Source organism: Pieris rapae, chromosome 15 (assembly GCF_905147795.1).
Source record: "Pieris rapae chromosome 15, ilPieRapa1.1, whole genome shotgun sequence".
In the NCBI taxonomy this organism is placed as follows: Eukaryota; Metazoa; Arthropoda; class Insecta; order Lepidoptera; family Pieridae; genus Pieris; species Pieris rapae.
In genome coordinates this window covers 8976680-8993573 of record NC_059523.1, presented here as the reverse complement: position 1 = coordinate 8993573, position 16894 = coordinate 8976680, and the positions used below count along the sequence as shown (strand labels likewise).

Here is a 16894-nt window from a genome sequence, read left to right as displayed (position 1 = left end):
ATGAAATAATAAAAAAAAAATTAAGAAAGAATTACTACTACATACTGTTACATATATATAATAAATTCCTAATTATTTTTCTTTACTATGCTCTCTGAAAATATTCCATTATTAATCGTTTTCAGTAACAATTAAGGTTATAAATTAGACGGTTAAAAAAAGCGAGTGTTTTTTTCGTTACGTGAATTTTAATTCTTCAGACCATTTCTTATCTAACCAATTAAATTCAAACACATATTAGTTTATTATAAATGACTGTATTTTTCAATTATAATGTAAATGACAAACAACCTTAAGTGTCTTAAAATAACTCGATGATCGTATGTCGAGTCTTTTACTGTATAAAAATGCTATAATACACTACCTTCATCTTAATTTATATAAATCTCCTTTCACGATGTTTGTCCTCGATGGTCTACTACTACTCCTTAACCGATTTTAAATTAAATTGGCACATCGTGAGCAGTCTGGTCCAACTTAAGAGATAGGATAGTTTAGATCTTTAATTATAGTCGCAATCTTATTTTATTGCAAATTATTTTTCTTGTGTATGTTTTTGAATAAGGTAATAAAGTATAAATAAATAAATAATAATTAAAAACGATTACTTTATATTATGTATTATATAGTATTTTTGCACTTCTTGCCTACTCATAAGTAAATTAATTACATTTTTTCTTCACTCTCAGTGGATGCCTGGAAGAGATCGTTCGAAAGCAATAAGACCGCCTGTTGTTCTCCTTTTCATTTAACTATGTTCACTTTTTATATTGTAATGTAGTTAAGTGTTAATAAATAAATAAATAAAATTATTTAATAATTTAACAAGAACTTGATAAATTCAACTATGTTGAAGTGTTTAAATCTTTCTTGCTATATTAGAAAAAAAATCCTATCCTATACTTATATTTCAAGAGTGTAAAACAAACAAATATTAATTCATCAAAGATTTATTTAAATATTGAATGAAAAATCTACCAAGCTTATTAGAATTTTCATTTGAATGGTTCATTTTAGCATATGTAAGGAACTGCCGTCTTAATCTGAGCAGACTTTGTGGGTTTATTGTTTGTAGGAAGTTTCCTTCAAGAACACATCCAGGGTATTCAGAAAATTTCACTTCAAAAGCATCAATTTCCTTTGCTTCAAGAATCCGTTTTGATATTGCTTGTGTAGTATTGTCAAGTTCGTATAAAAAGTTTGTTGATGACAGTGGTGGCTGTAAAAATTTTAATAACTATAATATATTGTCTACTTTAAATCATCTAACTGTAATGAAAAGAGCCGAGTTAAGTCTAATAAAGGTACCTTTGTTTTGCACCAATAGTCTTTGTTCATCAAAGAATATTGTAAATCCAAAAGGTTTACTTAAAATTAGGGAAAGTGTACTTTTATTAAATACAATAAAACTTACATTCTGTGTACTCATATTAGGTGGAGGAGGCTTCCGCTTATAAAGTACATTGTATATTGCTTCAAGATCTAATACATCAGATGGCTGGACTGTGAACAGGGGACTGTCCCATCTACTATTAGAGTTTGGCTCTTCAAACCTGAAATAATTTTTATATCTAAATGTAATGCTAATTATACAAATTACAAGTCTGCAACTTCTGCCAGACAACTGTTTTAATTTAGTAATAAGAATTCTACAATCACTTGCCTTAATTTAGTAAGAGCATTAAAAATCTCTTCAGTATAAGGTTCTGTATGTACATCAGTGTTTCCATTTGACTCTTCCTTATCTTTAACCCTTTTTTGATTATCATCCCATGCATCCTGGTGAAACCGTATTGTGTATACTGTACATTGTGTAGATTTAGATGCTTTTGATGCACAGTATAGCTCATACCTATAGCCTGAAATGAACATTGTACAAATAACAAAAACTTGCTTCATGTTCTTTAATTGTATCTATTCAATAGATTAAAAGTGAAGAGGTTATATATAACCTGAAACCTATAGAACCTGAAGGCATTGTATTATTTTATTATAAGTTATTGACCACAAAATGCTGATTTAAGTAAATGAAACATTATCCTAATTTTTACCTTTGATATAGTTACTGCCATCCAATATTACAGTATTATCTTTATTAATAAGTCGTATGACTTCAGACTTAAGGTATCCACGCACCCTTTTTTCCTTTTGAGAATCTAAGTATGTTGATTCCTTGTCATAACCCAACTTTATTATAGCTTCATCCTCTGATACAATATCAACTTGTTTGTTATGTGTGTTCTCAAAATAGTCCTTTATTTCTCTGGATCTAGTTGTTTTTCCACTTACAGGAGTGCCGCAAATTATAATTAGGGGCATTTTACTAAAGAATGGAGCTAATCGAATGATAAAAATATAATCAATATTGTTAAAATTATATTTCCTCGCCAAGTGCCAACTATCATCGTCTAATGTGAAATGTCTTCCATATTGGCAGCTGTCAAAAGTTAACACTTGTCGGGTAGTCCGGCAGTGACATATTTTTGTTGGCATGTTCATTTAACAAGATTGTTTTCCACTCCATCTGGAGTTCCTGGGGATCACATTTTGGACCTCTATTGTTGAACTTATTTATCTACACAAATATTATAAACTTTGTTTGTTTGTTTGTAATGAATAAACTCATAAACTACTGGACCGATTTTAAAAATTCTTTCACCATTCGAAAGCTACATTATACGCGAGTAATATAGGCTATATTTTATTTTAACTAACTATTTGAACAAAAATAGGGCTCCGTAAGATATTAGGGTTTTTCGAACACAAGGTGTAAAAAATCAACCAAAAAAGTTACTTATTTTGCGTACCCTGCCTAAACTATTAAAGATAGAACCATAAAATGTTCTAAGTAATTGTAGATCTTATAAATATCTACAAAAAAGTCCGTCCAAAAGTGACACACTATACCTATCTATGTCGAGTGAGGCACAATAACCATAAATGATATACATGGCAAAAGGACGTTTGCCAGGTCAGCTAGTTAATTATATCTCCACCTGCTTTAGCAACTCAAACTTCTTCTGGTTTAGGGATAATCTAAATTCTTTAGGCAGGTCAACGACGATGGTCAAGCTAGCGACGAAGCTCTGTTTCAAAAATACTTAGATCGACTAGTAAAGTGGTATCATTTAAGTATGACCCTTGAGATAGAAAAGTGCTGCGTTATACGCTTCACTAGAAATCTTTAAAATTTTTTAGTTTCATACATGCCGAGCGAGCTTAGTGGAACATTCAAAACTCAAAGAATTGAATTAATATCAATTAATATACAAAATTACCATGTGTTATATTGATTATAATAACATTAAATTTTATTTATTTATTGATGATATTAAGGTGTAGATATTTAAGTAACACTTAAGTCTAGAACGAATATAAATAAGTATAAAATTGTAGCGTATTGTAAATGCGCACTAAAAATGTACATACTATATGGTGTAATATTTTCTATAGGATTTTGATGGATGCGGCAACATACATAAATACAGGACACTAAGAAAAGAAGAAAACACACGTCACTCAGAACAGACCTTTAAGACGAGTGAACATGTATTTCTTTCCTTAAGCATTTTTATAAGAATATAAAATAATTACTGTTGTATGTGAAGAATAAACCAATTAACAAAGATAAAAATGGGTTGTGATTTATAACAATATAGAACATCCCATAAAATCACCAATCATATATATTTGAACGACTAAATTGTTAAATATTTGTTTCATTAGATATAATTTGTATAGTACGAAAATAAACTGAACACAATTGAGTTGATACAAAACATTTATTTGTATTAAGACGGACGGCTATTGTCTCTCCCCAGGGTAAGATTTACTCGGCTTATCCCTTCAGGCTATGCTTCTACTAAATGATATACTATAAAACTGTTCCGTAAATATTATTTTATTAAATAACACTTCAAACTGAGAATACATAATATATAATAACTGAAGACTGAGAATACACCATGTATTCTTATTCATAGCCATAACAAAACAAACGACAAACGTCTTGGTAAACAAACGACATGTAGGTTCGAGATCCAACCTCCTACCTCATCCATCCATCCATCCTACCTGATGTTGATTTAAAAACGATGAATCCAGCAGGATTTTCTGTGTTATTCGTCGGAGTTATGTGCTCCAATCAGGGCAGAACTATTGAAATACATACCTAATAAAATTAAATATTCAATATGAACGTAGTAAATAATGTATATATATATAAACTTTATACTATATTAAATTAAAGTTTTTTGATGTTTTCTAGATTATTCCCCGACTATGTTTTCGTCTGATGTATTAAATAACTTACGTTGATGGTATTACTAACTTTTTCTATGACTTTACAGCAAATTCTAAAAAGATGCTTCCTAATGTTGAATATTATTTCCTTTAGGTTCGTCTCTAATTCTAGTGTAGGGGCTAGTGAATAAATAAATTAATAATTCGTGCCTGTGATTGAATGAATAATTATTTTGCATTCCTACGCAACATGACTCAACTCCTATTTTATATGAAATCTATTGTTATGCTTTTTAAAAGGACGGAATATCTATATTTTTATCTATCTATAACTGTGTAATGTTTTCTGGAAGAAACTTATTTTAGAATTAAAATATTCGTCTTCATTTATTTTTCTCCAATTTCGTGTTATTATGTAAATAAAGTGTTATTGTTATTACCACATCGTTAATTGACTGAGGAACTAGGCTTCCATAGACACAATGAAATTTGGCTTTGTAAGACGGTTTAAAAGGTACATTTCGATATCCATAAAGAGCAATGACAGTGATCCTTACAAATTTCCGTTAAATTTAGAATAAGTCCCTATAGCAAACGCCTTAACGCCCACACTGGCTGAAACCCTTACAAGGTATAATTTATTTTTTGAATTCAGTATCATTTCGTTCTCGCTACTGCAACGTTGTAAGGCGGTAAGTTTTTTTTTAATTTAGTGTCTATTTCAAATCTATATTCTTTTGTTTATGGAATTAAAGAAGTCGTTTAGACTTTCACGTGTGACATAAATTTAATTTTTGAAATAACAGATGTTCTGTCTCGTCCTACTTAAAAGAAATTAAAAAAAACATTTACCATCCTAAACAAATATGTTATAACTAAACTAAATGAATGTACATAGAATTATGGTCATTAATTAAATTTAGAAATAATATATCATTTATAGCTTACCTCTGACCTGTTTTGGAGGAATACATATAATATGAGTGTTTAATACGAATAAAAAATAATACATTAAAACAAATTCGTTAATCGTTGGAAAATATGTTTTATTTGCTATTTAATATATAGGCTTATAGTGTGACAAATAGACTGAAGGTGATTATATATTTTTTTAATATTTTATGCGCGAGCGAGAGAAATTTGTGCTGGTTGAACGTCGTCTCTAGTTGTTAAAGAGACTTAACAAATTGAACCACTAATTACTTAATTAAGTTGGCTGCGACATCTACCCTTACATATAATTAGGACATACAAGTTTTATTTTTATTCCTTGTGTTCACTTAGGTTCTATGCTTCTTCATCACATAGTACTAGAATACTACCACTAGATAAATTCTTCCATTCAGAATTTCTCTTCAACCGCTATAATTCGGACATATTGCTCTGTCCCTCTAATGTACAGATTAAATGTTTATCAGCAAAACTAAGTGTAATGTCAGGTTCTGATAGCGGTGAGTAGGAAAATCACGGTCCAAGTGATAACGTTAATTCATTCGGATTTTAAGGGAAAAAGCTTTTTAACTACATATTAATAAAGAGAAAGGTAACACTATAACATCTACAGTGAAATACATATATATATATATATATATATATATATTAAAGGTATACACACTATAGCGGTTTTCTAATGATATAATACTTTTATTTTATTATATGCATTATTCTAAAAATAAAAAAAGGATATATTTTTATATAAAATAGGTTATTTTTATGTAGCTAGGAAAACGACTAAAATTATTGACATAAAACTCTGAATAACATATGATTATATATGTTTAAGTGGTGTATAATGCGAATGTAAATTTTACAGAAAAAAAGCAAGCCAGTTGGAAGTTATGCTTAAAAAATGACAAAAGCAATATTTTTAATTTCACTTACGCTTATCGGCGCTTGCTTCAGTTCTGATAATCTATTTGAAATTATCAATAAAGGAATGATAAAATATAATGCGATTGGAGCGGAAATAGGCTGGCAATCTTTAACTAATCCTGGAAACTCCGGTTTAGCTAGAAGGGCAGCCGTGTATCAAAAGGATCGTTTGTTATGGCAACACGAAAATTGTGATTATCTGTCAAAATTATATTATAACAATGAACTAAATGCTTCCCAAAATAAACAGACCTATTTGCTATGTCGAGGACCAAAATTTACTTATGAAGAAACGAGGTAATCGATTTTTAAGTTCTTTCATAAATGTGTTTCTATGTGAACGCTTTTAATTTTCTCCCCTAACTCTTATACGGAAACGGTCGTTCTTATAATATATGATATCATATATAAGAACGACCGTTTCTGCCTATCTGTGTCCACAGCTTATGTCAGAATGCTGACTATAGATATTTTCGCATGAATATTTGATATATTAACTGGATGATGAGGGGTAAATTAATTACGCAAAAGTATTTTCAGAAAAACTAGTTACTTATATGAAGAGATACAATCAATTTATAATGATGTTAAAGTCTGTTTTCCCGCCCATGGTAACAATACCCTGACAGATTTTGAAGCTGCCATCTGGAAAAAAACAAATGATGCGGAATTTAAATTTGAACGTTCGATTACGAAAAGGGAAGCCGTATGTTTGATCGGAGAAAAGGATTTTGAGAAAGTAATGAAATATTCGAAAAACGAATCCGTTTTAAAATGGACGTGGTCTATTTGGCGGGAAAATATGAGAGCTATGAAAATGCCATATTTGAACATGTTGGAAATTGAAAATAAAGCGGCGAAACGAAATGGTAATTACAACTCAAACTAATAATATTTTTTTATTTTTCTAAAAATAATAATACTATTATTCTTTCTTAATTTACTTTTTTTAACATAGGCTACGAAGATATGGGTGCATCATGGCGAGACGAGACAGAATTACCGAATTTACGTCTATTATGTTACCAATTATATGAAAGTATTTTACCCTTGTACAAATTATTACACGGTGTTGTTAGGTATCAGTTAAGGAAATTTTATGGTAACATCGTTCCAGAAAGCGGGCCTATACCGGCGCATTTACTTGGTATGTTAACATGCTTCATAATAAAAACAGCGGCAATCTCGGTTCACTAGTTTTGGAGATAATCAAGCACAGATATACAGACAGAAAAAAAACATTGTTCTTTCTGTGTTCTGGGTACTCTTTCTTATAATGTGTGCTTTAATTTTATATTCAAAATAATAATATATTTAATAAAGCATGTCTAATGTTCACCTTTAAGAGCAGTGCACCTAAAATGTGGCGCTACAGGTCATATTTTCGGCATTTATAAATAACTTATGTCCTAATGTGCTTATAATAAATGTGCCGGAAAAAATAAGTAGGTTTATGAAATATTTATTAAAAAATTCATTTCTTCATACCATAATATTAATATTTCTTAAGAATGTCGATATCACATTTCGTGAGAAGACTCGATTTATTGAAAAGATTCTTAATATAGAATACATTTTAATATTAGTCTCGTTTCTAAAGGAAATTCTATTGTCGATGAATGTCCGTGCTTTCCTTTCTAAATACACCACAGAGAAATGTTCTTATTATTTCAACAAAAATCTATAAATGTGTCTATTAAATACCTATTATTTACAAAAATCAGGTACAGAACATTAAAACATATTTTAGGTGATCTATGGTCGCAAAACTGGGAATCCTTAGACGAGTTGATGGTACCGCGAACAGTTGATTTTGATAAGCGAATTAATAAATTAAATTGGACCGTGGACTATATGGTATGTAAGCAATATTTATATAATTGTCTAGTTGTATACAAAGTAGTTTTTATGTCATATCGAAAAAAATTGTCCTGAATTGAAGGGATTTCTACAAAATCAACACCAGTGGAGTTATTCTTAATCTGTTTTATATCTTTCAAGCAGTTTTGTTTGTTTTTGTTTTTTTGCTTTTTTCACAATAATATATTAGAAAAATCTCGCTTGGCGCGTAGTCAATCAGTAATGATCATTTTTCTTATAAAAACAAAGTTACAAAATAATCCATTTTATACTGTGTGAGTGCAGTGTAACTTATTTTAAGGACTCCAATACCATTAAAAAATATGTTTTAAATACCAATCTATTTATTAAATACTTTTTTGTTAAATTCTGTGATGATATTTTCAGTGCTATCTTAAATACTTGCAGACGCCATTAACGAAAATGATTTCGTAACATGTTTGCCCTGAAGTATGTTACATATTATTATATTGGAGTAATAAATATAATGGGAGTTATAAAATTTTAGGTAAAACGCGCTGAAGATTTTTACACGTCACTCGGGCTGCCCGCAATGACAGATACGTTTTGGCGGGAATCTGTGTTTCGGCGGGAAAACGCTTCAATCCGTTGCCATGGCACCGCGGCGGACATGTTTAAAAAGGGGGATTACAGGTATTTTATATAAAACATTTTTCGTTTAATACAAGCATTTTTTTTTTATATTGCCTTTAGACATCTAATGTAATTTAGATCTTTATCGTCTATTTTGGAGTAATTCTTGCAGTATTTGTACTAGACTGACGCATTTCTCAAACATTAGCATTAAAATAACAAGCACATGATCAAATCGTTAAAGTTTTTCAGTTCTTGCTTAGTAGTTGTAAGGAGTAATAGATATTTGTCTCTAGGCTCTTATACTGCGCGGACAATACGTTTGAAGACTTGTATGTGATACACCACGAAATGGGTCATATACAATATTATATGGCTTATAATACACAACCAGGGCTGTATCGCGTAAGTTAAAATTAGTCTTTTCGCTATTCAATACTTTCAAATATTTTCGTATAAGACGCGACTCGATTTCTAATTTAGTTTTAAGAACTGTTAAACCATTTATTGTTCTATGAAAAGTGACTTTTTTAACAGATATGTTCTAAACTAGGGGTTACAAGAAGAGTTTGGCAAAATACATTTGTTTAAATCCACATTTTAAATCTTTTTTTGAAATATTATTAGTGTCTGATTTTGTATGTTTACAATTTTCGTTGTGCACATTCCATACTACTTTAATGGCATATAAATACTCTCATATTGGTATGGTTATTATTAATGGATTTAAGCATTTAGAAAGTGTTACCATTTTATTCCGATATTCAAAAATAATGGGTAATTTTTTTATCATAAATGTATTTTATATAGAACACATCATGTTTTTTTTTTCAGCAAGCAAATACTGCTCTTCACGAGGCTATAGGTGACACTATAATGTTAGGGGTAGCCACCCCACAGCACTTACACAGACTGGGCCTGCTTAAAGATGAAGAATTATACAACACTAGTATCAAAATAAGTAATATCGATCTTATTAAATTCGAAACTAAATCGAGCCTTCTTAAGGAGAAAGAAAAAAAACTTAGAAACAACAACAGAAACATAATAATCAACAAAATATTCGATACAGATAAAATTCAATACGAAATAGTAAATAGAAGAAAAAAAGGAAAAACTTTAGCCGACCAAATTTTTGAAAATGTCAAGAGTGACATAACCACAGATGATATTCTCATTTTGAAACACGCTTTAAACAAAATACCACAGATACCATTCGCCCTTGTTCTCGACGAGTACCGATGGAGGCTTTTTGAAGGGAAATTGGATCAAAGATATCTAAATATGGAGTTTTGGGAATTAAGTAGACAGTTGCAGGGAATAGCGCCGATAGAAAAAAGAGGAGAAGAATATTTTGATGTGGGTGCCAAGTATCACGTTGCTGATAATATACCGTATACAAGGTAATCTTTATATAATTTAAATTATTTGTATTTTACATATATTTTATTTAAACCTACACTACCTGGATGACCGAGCTTTGCTCGGTATTTTTTGTCTTTTTATAAATTGTGTTTTTTGGAAAGTATATTTAAGTACGAATTACATATTAATAAAATGTAAATATAATTATCGAATAAAGATAATTATATTCAATTTTAAGTTTTTATTTGACTGACATATTTAAACGAGCAATTCTATGTTTAAGTTGATAAAATACGAATAATTTTATAGAAATGATTCCTAGCTAGATGGATTTATCGCCCCCGAAACCCGTATACAAAATTTCATGAAAATCGTTGGAGCCGATTCCGAGATTTCAATTATATATATATATATATATATACAAGAATTGCTCGTTTAAAGATATAAGATTACATTGTATATGTCGCAGCTAGTTGCTTTTATCCGTTTAATTAAATCGGCGTCGTTTAAGTAGCGGCCCCTGCCTGAATCTGAGCAAATTCAAACAAAAATCGCGACCACCAATTCGAAGGTTTCCCGCGCTTCACTGGGATTCATCATTCAAAAAACGAATCATAAAAATCCCATTCTTGATGCTGGTAAATGCACAAACCGGGCTACAACCAAAAGCCGGCAGACAATAGCTGATCTAATTGCTAGAATAATATAACTATTATATTTTTGGAGCAGTTTTGGCTTAGTGTCCCAAACTAAGATCGTGTGTTAAAATCATTTTCCAATCAATCATCCATCTATGTGGAACCAGCTGCCTACTGAAGTATTTCCAAACCAATTCGACTAAGGGAATAAAGAAAAGAGGGTACCAATTCTTAAAAGGTGGGCAGAGCGCTTGCGAGCCTTCTGGTAGTGCGAGTGTCTATGGGCGGCGGTGTCACTTAGCATATGGTGACCCTCATGCCTCCTGTAACATAAAAAAACGTCTGTGCCCAAATATGCCTTTTGAACGCAGTCTAATAAAGAAAAAAAAAACAGATACAGAAATCTAAAACTAGACCTAATGGAAACTAGTTTATTTCTTAAAATGTTGAAAGTCAGAGGATTCCGAAATGTTGATATTAACTAGGAGGTTTTCAGTAAACCCATAATATCTATGTATTTTGATTAATAATAAAAAGTATCTAGTAATATTAAATCACGAGATGAGCATTGAAAACTTATATTTTTTCAACTATCTAACCTAACTATTTTGTGATCAACCTTTTTATTATTATACGGAAGTTGAATTTTTGATTATTTTAGGTATTTTCTAAGTAGTTTTCTACAGTATCAACTATTTGAGAGACTATGCAAAGCAGCTATCTTCGGGCGTCAGCCTAAATCTCTGCCTGATTCCATTCCTCTTCATCGCTGTGACATCTATGGATCAAAGGCCGCTGGAAAAATTTTAAGGTATTTCTTAATCTATTCGTTCGATTAAGTACGACACATCAATCATAAAATTAATCTATTTATAATCCTAAGCAACGTTTTGATTTTTAATCTTCAATGTTTTTTAGGAATATAATGTCTCAAGGAAGTTCTCAACACTGGCAAGGAATACTTAATGACGCGGCAGACATAGATAATATTAACTCGGAAGCTTTGAAACGCTACTACCGCCCTCTATATAATCTATTAAAACGCCTTGTTGCAAAGTATAACATACCAATTGGCTGGTGAAACGGATATTGTATTGTATTCAATTAATAAAATATACTGATTCAAATTGTTTTACTTCCATATAAAAATCAATTAAAAAATATTGTTTATTAATTTATTATTCAATTATTTTTTAAAATACTACAAACAATAATAATTGTAACTATAGTTGGTATTTTCTGGTCACTTTTGCTGTTTACCGATAGATGGCGCTGCACGTATTTAAAACGCGCTATTGCTGTATTTATAATATTAGTATATAACCTCCACATGTTGAATAGTACGTGAACCGATTTTGATGAATTTTGGACTTTTTTGAAAGCTGAGCCTCGCGTAATCGCGACGAATCCAGCTATAATTCATATATCTATATTAAATAAGCTAATTAGTAAGTAATTACATTGGAGTTTGGACTTATAAATTAATAGTTAGCTATTAAGTATTATATAACACTGACTTCTGAGTCTCCAGTCTCCACTACGTGACTACACTGTAGTCTATAATGTAAAACTTTTAACTTATGTAATAACTTTTAGTAATTTATTAATAATAGGTAATAACAATATAATATAAAATAATTTTGAATGTTTAATTATAAGACGTAAGCCATAACTGAACCATGCTTGGCTAAAATACGAGAAAAATTTGACTACTAATTTTGCTCACATGCACATCAGTAATTATATACCTCTTATAGAAATTAAAAAAATCTCAAGATAATATAAGTTAATCTACATACAAGCTTAAACCTTGCAATGAGTATATATAAGAATACGATAAATAGGTAGATTATTGTGATATACATATATAGGTATAATATTATTAATGTCAACAATGAAGTTCTTTGGACAAGATAGCATTCACTGAAACATTAAAACTATATGTATAAAAGCTGCTAACCGTTCGTAAGACTTTTATTTCTAGTAACTAGGATTATAAAGGACAATTTAGAATCTTCTGTGAGTGTATAAAATTGAGTACTATTTAAATGAACAAGGTCAGTGACACATACATACACACATAAACTAGTATTTATTATGTATTTGTTTATTTATTTCTATATAACATTAATAATATTATACCTATATGTATTTCACAATAATCTACATATTGATCGTATTATATTTTACTAGCGACCCGCCCCGGCTTCGCACGGGTGCAATGCTGATACTAAATACACTACAGAAAATCTGTGAACGTTGTATATAAAAATGTGGGCTACCCATAAGAGATAGACATATACCATCAGGGACTTTTCTGTAGACCTTTTCAATGTGTACAACACTTAGTACATTATTTTGATAAAACTCGTAGGGTTCAGCCTGCGTTTGCAATGTAAGCGGAAAAACTGTAATTATTTACGACATCACATTAGAAACCTCAAAAATAACAGTACATCTCCACTATTTAATGTATGTTATTATAGATATAAACCTTCCTCTTGAATCACTCTTTCTATTAAAAAAAACTGCATCATAATCCGTTTCTTAGTTTTAAAGATATTTAATTTCCATAGGCGGTATAACTTAACATCAGGTGAGCCTCCTGCCCGTTTGCCCCATGTTCTATAAAAAAAATAGTATGCAAGTAAAGTGTATTAATCGAACTTCTGCTGTAAGAATTAAAAGGATTTTTTATTTATTTATTATAATCGTAGTAGATTGACGCTAAATTGGAAGTGAGGAAGCGTGGATACTGAGTGGAGGTAATAATACTACTAACATACTAATGTGGTTGATTATGGTCCTTGGCGTTTGATATATTTAATTAAACGTTATTGTCAAACGTTGCGTAAAATATTTGGTAACCTTTTAAGGCATATTAATGCGCAAATCGACAAATGTAATGTATTCTGAGAGTGGAGATTCAGCTCTGAGTATGATTCCTGTGTGTTATTTTTTTACTCTTTTCGCCCATGGCGCATGTGTTTCGACCCGCCTAGTCTTTCGTAGTGTGTAATAAATGCGTTTTTTTTAAAGTTTCCCAACCACACCACAGTCTGAACAACAGTCACAGATCAGGGATATATTAAATAATAAGAACGAAATAAAACCAACAAATAAATTAACAATAAATATACTTTATTATCCTAATTAAATAGTTATTGATAATCTTAAGTCTAACTACAAAAGTTAAAAATAGCACTAACTCCGAATGTAAATAATTTATTAAAGCACACTATTCGTATGAAAACTTGTATTCAACTTAAACATAAAAATAATCGATCTTTGTATTTCCCTATATGGGTGTGACATTTACAGATAATGCAAAAAATAGCCGCTATAAAATGAAGACTGAACCAATTTAAGTTAAGATTCACTCAGCAGGGCTAATCTCCGATATTTAAGATCACAAAAATCTTACAGCGCCTCTCTGAATAATATTAGTGATTTATATGACATTAGGTGGTCAATCAAAACCTTCATGATTTGACAGTTGACATGACATGACAACAATGTGTAGTCAACTGTTCTATAAAATAATTTTGGGCAGAGTCGCTTGAATTACTTTTTTTTAGCATTTTTGTCTCACGAAATTGTAGAAATTTCTAGAAAAAAAGACGCCCGGATCTGCAGATAGGTTAATAATAAATTAATAAGTTAAAGCTCATTAGAAGCGATTCGATAGAAACTATTATCCATAGCGGTTATATTTTAAGGATCTCTGTAAATTATGAAACATGACTGCAAAATATTTACACTGTAAACTATATACAACTTATTATAATATTCTATCACATAAAAATTAATTTAAGAGTATTTTTGAGTAAATCAAAGAAAACTAAAAGAACGTGTATTGGCTTTCATCTTTTCAAAGTTATGGTAACATAGATTAAGCCAAAATAGTCGTTAAAAATGTGACGTTATTCTGTAGTTGCAATTTTATTATTTATAAATTATTAATTACGACATGTAAAAAGTGTAAATGGGATCAAAAATTTATTTAAAATTTTCTATATTCAAGTGTTAGCTGCTTCTGAACTCTCAGATCTATAACCAATTAACTGAGTGAAGGAGTGAAGAATCTTCTTTATCTTGGACCCAATATTCGATAATTACGCATACCATAGTAAAAAAAAGAATTACATAGAAATGTCCTTCAAAATCATAGTCAAACATAGCATTATAAAATAGGACATAGAAGTCGCATATGTTCACCGTTTTAAGACTTTAGTTAGCTTTCTGTGGTACAGCTGGGTCTATGGGTTTAAACTCCGCAAAAGCAATATGTATGTGATAGTAAATCTTGGGATTGCTTTTAAAATAGTCCAACGATTATATTTAATCCATAGACTACGCCAGCGTAGTAGCGTGTGATATCCAATCTACAGTGTGCGCTACTCTGTGGTAAATTCCAGGTTGACCGCGACTCGCGCAAGAATATCCGGCGGAAACCACGCCAATTAAATACCATCTTCCCGCGCGTTCTAACATTAATGGCCCGCCGCTGTCACCTTGACAGCTGTCTTTTCCCCCTCCACGGTATCCCGCGCAAAGCATTTCTGGGTATATTACTACGTTTATACCTGAAAGAAAAAAAGTATTTTAAACTCATAATATGGAATACTTCATTCATTTGACAATATATACATAAGAAAGTATGCTTATGTAGATTTGTAGATGCAAATATGATTAAAATTACGATTTTTAGTAAATGACATAAGTGAATATTTGTTAGTTGGAAACACCGTGACGCGATGTTTTTACATGTTTAGATTTAATATCATATTGTAAATAGGCATGTGTATAAAAAAATATATCTCATTAAACGACACCTTTTTATTTGACTTTATAAAAAATATGCAATATAGCTTTTTAAATTTGTAAAAAAATAATTTTGAATAAATACCGTAAGAAATAACTCACCATTAGCTCTATGCCAGCGTTCACAAACTCTATTATCTAGTACAGGAACGTCAACAGCCTGCAAGGTCCGGGGACGGAGCCTCGAGCCGGGACTTAGGGCTCCCCAGCCGGCCGCCCACCCGTACTGACCCAGAAAGTCAGAGCCTCTTTCTGGTAGGCATATTGGGGCTGAAATCAGACATATTTTACAACAAAAAGAATTATATTCAGTTTAAAGATTTCTGCATATGTAGGGAAAAAAGTTAAAGAAAGCCTAGTCTTATCTTGTAATGTGAGATTTAATGGTTTATAAATTAAAAAAAAACAATAAAATAGTCAACCAGAACCGTTGTCTATGGACACCTACAATGCGTCAGCTTGTGTATGGCAAGAATTACGATATGCTACATACATTATTCTGACAGTTACAATTGCTATCTCTTTTTATTAATTCATATTGCTATCTCTTTCTAATTATGAGTTACTCACCAATATGAGGCATGTAATGAACATTTCTGTCCAATGTGAGTACTGCGACATCAAATCGGTCCGCTTGAGGAGTAAACTTGAACAGTGGGTGCACCTGGAAGTTAAATCTTTGATGACTAGACTATACATTTACCACATATACATATATTTGTATATTTGTTCATACAGATGAGAGTGTCTAAGGTCGAATGTGATTTTTGAATATCAAATACCATGACTAATTTTCGTATTAATAATTTTTACTAAATTCCCGAACATTTTTGATGAATTCCTTTTTGATACCGACAAATAGCAATAATATTATGATAGCAGTTGAACAAAATACTGTTTAGTGCCATTTGTTGTGGTTTATAAACCCACAATTAATCTTAACTTTTTAGTTCAGACAGGTCTTAATCATGCTACAGCTTACGTATTGTTACCTTAATAGTCCTAACTCCAAAGGTGTAAGCGGGCAAGGGCTCTGCGGCTGAGTTGATAACGTAATCTCCTAATGTCACTCGCACGTGACGCGGTTGCGCGCGCGCAACACAGTGACCCGCCGTGACCACATGACGACGGGATATTAGGGACCCGCCACATCTGAAATCATATGACTTTTATGTAGTTTATGTAATGTTTTGCGCCATTTTTCGTTATACGAGTGAGTAATCTATAAACTAACATTAAATGCATTAATTATGTGATAGAGTTTAGATATAAGTTTTTCATTAGGTAGGGGTGCAAACGAGTCGCCACAGCCCATGGACGTGGCAAATTTACTATACGCCAGTTTTATATTCTCCGTTGTGACCTTGGTGGGCATACACTCTCTCTACATCGTTCTGACAGCCCAAAAAGGACACAATATAATATAATTTGCAAGACTATCCTTACGGAATCAATACAATAATCGCGCAGCCTTTCTCTAGAATAGCTAAAATAAATCC

The 16894-nt window shown here is 31.1% G+C and overlaps 3 protein-coding genes across 3 annotated transcripts in view; 1 reads left to right on the top strand and 2 right to left on the bottom strand.

The window, feature by feature from the left end:
* Positions 1–919: 919 nt before the first annotated feature.
* Positions 920–2411, bottom strand: LOC111001331 (protein KTI12 homolog). The gene is made up of 4 exons (XM_022271196.2): positions 2052–2411; positions 1664–1859; positions 1415–1553; positions 920–1219 (listed from the first exon to the last, which is right to left on the bottom strand). The coding sequence occupies exons 1-4, from the start codon at positions 2317–2319 to the stop codon at positions 935–937; spliced, it is 888 nt and encodes a 295-aa protein (XP_022126888.2). The 5' UTR covers positions 2320–2411; the 3' UTR covers positions 920–934.
* A 3651-nt stretch (positions 2412–6062) lies between these two features.
* Positions 6063–11679, top strand: LOC111001332 (angiotensin-converting enzyme). Its single transcript, XM_022271198.2, has 9 exons — positions 6063–6411; positions 6655–6983; positions 7073–7261; positions 7865–7971; positions 8483–8628; positions 8865–8973; positions 9403–9971; positions 11233–11382; positions 11490–11679. Exons 1-9 carry the CDS (start codon positions 6092–6094, stop codon positions 11650–11652), a joined length of 2082 nt encoding a protein of 693 aa, XP_022126890.2. The 5' UTR covers positions 6063–6091; the 3' UTR covers positions 11653–11679.
* A 2045-nt stretch (positions 11680–13724) lies between these two features.
* LOC111001335 (proclotting enzyme) overlaps positions 13725–16894 on the bottom strand; it is a 36804-nt gene continuing 33634 nt past the window's right edge. Inside the window, exons 4-7 of the mRNA XM_022271201.2 lie at positions 16388–16547; positions 15966–16059; positions 15498–15665; positions 13725–15157 (exon numbers count right to left, since the gene is read on the bottom strand). Coding sequence (XP_022126893.1) covers positions 14925–15157; positions 15498–15665; positions 15966–16059; positions 16388–16547 — 655 coding nt within the window. The 3' untranslated portion in view covers positions 13725–14924. The remainder of the gene's footprint in view (positions 15158–15497; positions 15666–15965; positions 16060–16387; positions 16548–16894) is intronic.